Source organism: Pimephales promelas, chromosome 8 (genome assembly GCF_988280905.1).
Source record: "Pimephales promelas chromosome 8, fPimPro1.hap1.1, whole genome shotgun sequence".
NCBI lineage: Eukaryota > Metazoa > Chordata > Actinopteri > Cypriniformes > Leuciscidae > Pimephales > Pimephales promelas.
Window position 1 is genome coordinate 6375672 of NC_142776.1, and position 6145 is coordinate 6381816.

General features: G+C 38.9%; 1 protein-coding gene across 1 annotated transcript; it reads right to left on the reverse strand.

The window, feature by feature from the left end:
• Positions 1–3: 3 nt before the first annotated feature.
• pglyrp2 (peptidoglycan recognition protein 2) lies at positions 4–6145 on the reverse strand. The gene is made up of 5 exons (XM_039663806.2): positions 5656–6145; positions 3043–3894; positions 2738–2948; positions 350–644; positions 4–260 (listed from the first exon to the last, which is right to left on the reverse strand). The coding sequence occupies exons 1-5, from the start codon at positions 5717–5719 to the stop codon at positions 240–242; spliced, it is 1443 nt and encodes a 480-aa protein (XP_039519740.1). The 5' UTR covers positions 5720–6145; the 3' UTR covers positions 4–239.

Here is a 6145-nt window from a genome sequence, read left to right on the forward strand (position 1 = left end):
ATGTAACAGAGATCACGCTCTTTATTATTGCACACATCATTCTCACTTACATGGCATTTTAAGCTTTTTGACTCCCAACCGATGTGCAAACTAATGCTAATGTCACGTTTTATGCAGATAACCTTACATTTCAGTCATCCTTTTAACTTTGACATTATATTTTAAATTATATGTATTTTTCATTAAAATGAGTGGGTTTTCGAGTCATTTCATGTCAGTGACAGCAGATGTCCACACTGTTACTTTAAAGGATCCGTATCCTGTGAAAAATTAGTACAGACACATATTGACGTGTTAGATAGCATGACAAATATTTCCGGCTACATTTTGAGTACAGAATCATACATACTTTATAGTGTTCCCAGGTGGTTATCTCAGAATACAGGGAATCTCCTGGGCAGTCAGTGGCTACTACTTGTCTATGTCCCAGAATGGTGTAATTCTCCTGGAGGAATCCTTTGCTCACTCCACATTTGACCAGATGATGGTGCACAAGCTCCATATCATAACGGTAGGGTAAATGAGTGCTGTAGCTCCCAATGAAAGCAACACCATACCCAACAGTATTACGCCCCTTAGTATGAGCTCCTGCCCACGTCCAACCTCGACCTTCGTAGATGAAACCATCAGACCCAACCACAAAGCTTGGAGAAACACATAGATAAATAACACAGAATGTGATCTTTTACCACTTTTAAGTATTTGACATTATATAAACATTATAGCTGTTCCAAGACCAGTTGCTGGCTAAGGTAGCCTCTGATCTTAAAGGGAGTTCACCCAAAAATGAAAATTGTCGTTCCAAACCCGTAAGACTTTCGTTCATCTTCGGAACACAAATGAAGATCTTTTTGATCTGTTAGTTTTCCTAACTTTTTGAAGCATCAAAGTGGTACTTGCGTAGCTATCAATGGAGGGACAGAAAGCTCTCAGATTAAAGCAAATAGATCTTTATTTGTGTTCCAAAGATGAACAATAGTCTTATGGGTTTAGAACAACATGAGGGTGAGTAAATACATTTTTTGGTTGAACTTCCCCTTTAAATGTAACTTTTGAAACTTTTTTGAAATGACATAGCCAGAAACTCTGCCATCATTCTAAAATCACTCCTCACTTAAAGCTACACTGTGTAACTCTTTTAGGTTATTCTTAGCTAAAAACACTTAGTTCTTTCAAAAATATTAATGTATATTTACTTCGTTCAAGTAATAAAGTATTCTCGTGAGTCTATATTATGCCATTGAAAATACATACGGGTAAGGGGTTCTAATGTCGGTCGCCATGTTGCCCCTCCGTCTTGAAAGTACATTAGCCAAAGAGGGACATACCCATTAATTCAAGCTTCGCCTTTCACGTTTACGTTTGAGTTAACACTCATGGACGAGGTCGAACTGGAAGCCATGTTAATCTTGGACTACACTGGCCACCGTAGGAGTTAAAACGAAATCGGAACTGAGAGGAACAGAAACTAATATTCACTGGATGGCCATATACCTTTTCACCACTAGATGGGGGTAAATATCACACAGTGTAGCTTTAAGGAGCAATTAGCATTAGTATGTTGCTAAGCTAACATTGCTAAAAAAAAAAATTATTCAATTGATATATTTAAATGCACTAAACTATTTCGGATTAAGACTTTCCAGTACTGAATGAAATGGATCGCTTATCCGCTGTTCTGGGTTTATTATTGGATAATGTGGGATTTGTGGGATATGGGATTTCTAAATATGTCAAGGGCAAAATGACAAATGTAGTAGGCGTCTCGATTACCACGCATACCTCACACACATTCATACTATATAGAACATACTTTTTTTAAATGTCGCAAAATAATTACTTATTTAATAAAAGTAGGGTAGACTGGATACAGTTGGAACAGAGGGACAGTTGAAACACCTTAAAGGGTTAGTTCACCCAAAAATGAAAATTAAGTCATTAATTACTCACCCCATGCTGTACCAATCCCGTAAGACCTTCGTTCATCTTCGGAACACAAATGAAGATATTTTTGATTAAATTTGAGAGCTGTATAACTACCACATAGGCTCCTAAGGGAATGACACTTGATGGCCCAGAAAGTCAATGAAGAAAATGTTTAAATATTCCATGTGACTACAGTGGCTCAACTATAAGTTTATCAAGCGACGAGAATACTTTTTGTGCGAAAAAACAAACAAAAATAACGACTTTATTCGACTATTCCTTTTCTTCCTTGTTGGCCTGAAACGAGACTTCAATACGTTTTCCACGACGCATGCGCGAGAATTGCGATCTCCTTCAACTACTTCAGTTCAGTTCTCGCGCATGCGTCGTGGAAATCGTATGGTACAGCATGGGGGTGAGTAATTAATGACTTAATTTTCATTTTTGGGTGAACTAACCCTTTAACATGTGTGTGCATCACTTCTTACCCGTGATTTTTTGCTCCACACATATATATTAGGATCCTCTTCGATCGTGGAAAACTATCATGCAAGTGTGGAGCAAAAATGTGCATTGATGTTATTTAAGGTGTTACCTGTCCCTCTGTTCCAACTGTATGTGGTCTACGCTGCCAGAGTGTGAGACACACTTAATATTATCAAAGAAGTTACGTCATAGCAATGTATTCTGGGATTGTTTTCTCACAAAGAATCATTTGGAACAGCTTTCACACTGGACTGCCCACCTTTGTAGGCAGTATAGGTTTGGGAATGGAGCACATTTGACAGAATCTTGCTGAAGCAGATGGTACCTGTAGCCTAAGTCGTACCAACCCCGTTCCTTCTGGTGGAAATGTTGCATTGCCCTCATATTTGCGGAACACGTCTGAAGGTTTAGACAGGGTTTGCTGGGAATATATGTGTGGTGAATATACAGATACTGCAGGGGTGGAGACAGAGGGGTGAGAGGAACCCTGGGCGGCGCTGCTCCCCATATACATCTAGGAATGATGGCAGGACACTCTGAAAGAGGGTTACACATTTGTCAGCTTGGTCACCAAACACCAGAGTTTAAACAGCCAAGTTTATTTGGTCAACTGGACGTACCTGCACTTACCCATGTAACGTAGCACAAACTCTTTAATTCCCTTTTCTATAAGACTTTCCATCCCAATGTCCCCATGTTGTTGATGAGTATCTAGTGCATGTGCTACCTTCTCTTGAAGCAGTGATGAATTTGTGATCTTTTTAAAATTATGTCTGCGATAGCGACCTCTCAGAAGAATATCTGAGACATGATCCAACTCTTCCATAGTCGCTGAGTAGTAGCTCCTCAGTAGTGTGCTTAAGTTTATTTCAGTGCTGTTAACAACAGAAAGGTGCTTCCCAAGTATGGCTCCGTCCATTCCACCATGGACCAGAGCATCAGTGACCAATGATGGCACGCCTGAAAGAGTAAAAACCATAGGTGCAGATACACTGTCCCAACAACCATCCGGCCCAAGTTGCTCAGGTGGAGTTGTATTCCGAAACTGCAGAAATGACAAGCCTAAGTTCCTGGCCAGTGGGAGTAGGAAGAAACCGTGAGGCTGGTTACTGTATTCTTTAGCTCGTAGCCCAGATTCAAGACCTAAAAGGAGGGGAGCAAGGGCAATCGTCGTGCCATCAGGAGTCAGAACAACTCCCCTCTCTTTGTGATCATCTGTTATGAAATGATGAATGGCTTGGTTGAAGAAATTGGAGAGATTGTGGTTTATATTGAGGAGCTCTGTAAAGCTGTTGTTTTTGTAGTGAATTTCATCTCTGTTGTCAGATGATCCCAGAAAATCATATGTGATATTGTCACTTTGGTCTGCAATCTTGTGTAGACTCTTCATTAAAGCCAGCGGACTTAGTCTTGGGTTTAAATCTTCTAAATGTGTCACAGCATTGATGAAGTTCTCCATGTTCCTCAGATGAACTGCTGTAACTAAAATTATAATAAAACTTTAAGCGACTTGCCTTGCACATTCAAATTAAAATGGCCGTGCCTGCTCTAGTATGGTAAAGGCACACTATGCAAGATTTGTACCATAATATAACAGCTTCAAAGTCGTTTCGGTGGTAAACAAAGTCATAGTAGAGCGAATCATCCTGGTAGTAAAGCTTGGGGGGGAAGCGGCCGGAAAAACCAGCAAAGCAAGTTTGAGCGCGCCCCTGACAAATCTCGCGAGAATCACGAAATGCTATACGGCAACGACGTCACACACATCAACAACAACATATGAAGCCACTTGCGCGCATCCAAGAAAACTTGGTCAGAAATGTCAAGAAAAAGGAAAAGAGAATCGGACCGTGCTAGAAACCAGACTCACTCGCTCAGGCTTGGCTTTCACTCGTTGGCGCGAGCTTAAAAGCAGCACTGGATGCAACAACGACGCTGACCTGGTGATCTTGTTGATGGACTTGTAAGTAAATCTCTTAGAACGCAAACACGTTTACGAATATGTTGTATTGTTGTAGCTAGCTTTCGATTACCAGAGCTGTAAGCAGACTTCCTAACAAACATTGGTTTCTCTTAGTTTTTTTTTGTTTTTTTTTTGTTATGTTTTATTGCCTAGCTTGCCACAAGAGCTAGTTTGCCAGCTGAACTCAGGTGTTGTGATGTGTATTTATCACATAACGTTACTCCTGTGTCTGGTTCGGATTTCTTACCGCGTACGTACTGTGCGAACTTTAGCTGACTAACATTGCACTTCCCGACTGTAACTTTTCTTGAAATTGTGTTGATTGTGAATCAATTAAATCTTGACACTGTTGATGTTGATTCCAGCGATTACCATGAGGACATAGTCAATATCTCACATAATTATTAAGATATAGACCATTTCACAAGATGTAAACAACACTGGTCCAGAAGCACTTCCTGTTTCAGTTTGTAACTGTTTTCTTTATTTCACATGTAAAGAAAACATCTTAAAAATGTTTGTTTAACTTTTTGATTCAGTTTTAAATGTTCTGTTGGTTGTATTTTATCACAGCTTTTATGTAGAGTTAAAAAACTGAAACAGGAAGTGCTTCTGGACCAGTGTTGTTTACATCTTGTGAAATGGTCTATAAGCCTAGAGGTTGTAAATAGTGTAATTGAGCACAATTTGCTAACTATTATGATAAATTGTAATAATCATGTCTAATGAAATCATAACGGCCAATGTTATGAAATAATGCGACGTACATTTAACTTTATTGATGTCATCTGACATTGCAATCAAAAAACACAAAATGAGATTATACATTACTCCTACACTATAGGCTATTTACCTCTGATTTAGTAGCAATCATGTAAAAAACGTTATAAGCCAGCAAACGCGATAGGCAACTTCATTATTAGAAAGTAGTTTAACACTTGACATATAGTTATTATTAACTTATTACCATCATAGTTCAGTAGACTATTCAGTAACAGGGGAGTTACGGTTATTTACAACAGTGCAAGTACACCACAGCGGCTCTAGGGCTCGCTGTTTCACAAAACATCATAGCTGTATAGTGTGCATTTAAAAATAAGATGGATACATGCTGAACAAAGCAGAACTACAAAGACATTATCTAGTCAGTCTGGACAGGAAAAAAAGACTAAATATTACTTTAGTCTGACTGCAATCAAAAGTGCTTGGAAAACAACATACTATATCAAATTTATAACTGGAAATTTGAATATAATTAAACAGAACATTTATTGTTTACATACCTGCGCTTTGAATGACTATGCACATTGCGGACATGGTAATAATCCATAGTGCTCCAGGTGTCATTATCAGTACTAAATATTACTTCTTGCTATGTAGTGCTATGCAGAATGCAGTGTATGAGTACTTATGCTGAAACACCGAAGGCAGGACACTCCAAATTCTGCAATGTAGCATCAGTCAGGTGGTATTCCACCATGATAAACATGTTTGTGTGGTATGTCAGAGCATGTGTGTACTCTGATGTGAGTAAAGGTCTACCCCAGAATTTGAATTTAGCTACAAATATTGATTTTTCGATGGCAGTGACAGACGTGCTGTTCTGTTGCGTAAGGAGGAGTACTAGGTTACTGGAAATGAGGGAGGTACAGGTCATAGCCAGATGTTGTGTTTTATAATGTAATTGCAAAAAAAGTAGTTGAATGTGCATTCATTTATCTGAAGACTGAGCAACAACTGTCTGTATTTAGTAACGATGAAGCCACTATTTTT

Bases quoted from the DNA above. Each gene is read 5' to 3' on its own strand.
- pglyrp2 (XM_039663806.2), bottom strand. From the start codon at position 5,719: ATGACACCTGGAGCACTATGGATTATTACCATGTCCGCAATGTGCATA. The intron at 645-2,737 runs GTACCATCTGCT...TGTTTCTCCAAG, and splicing joins TGGTACGACTTAGGCTACAG to CTTTGTGGTTGGGTCTGATG. The intron at 261-349 runs GTATGTATGATT...AATTTTTCACAG, and splicing joins CCACCTGGGAACACTATAAA to GATACGGATCCTTTAAAGTA.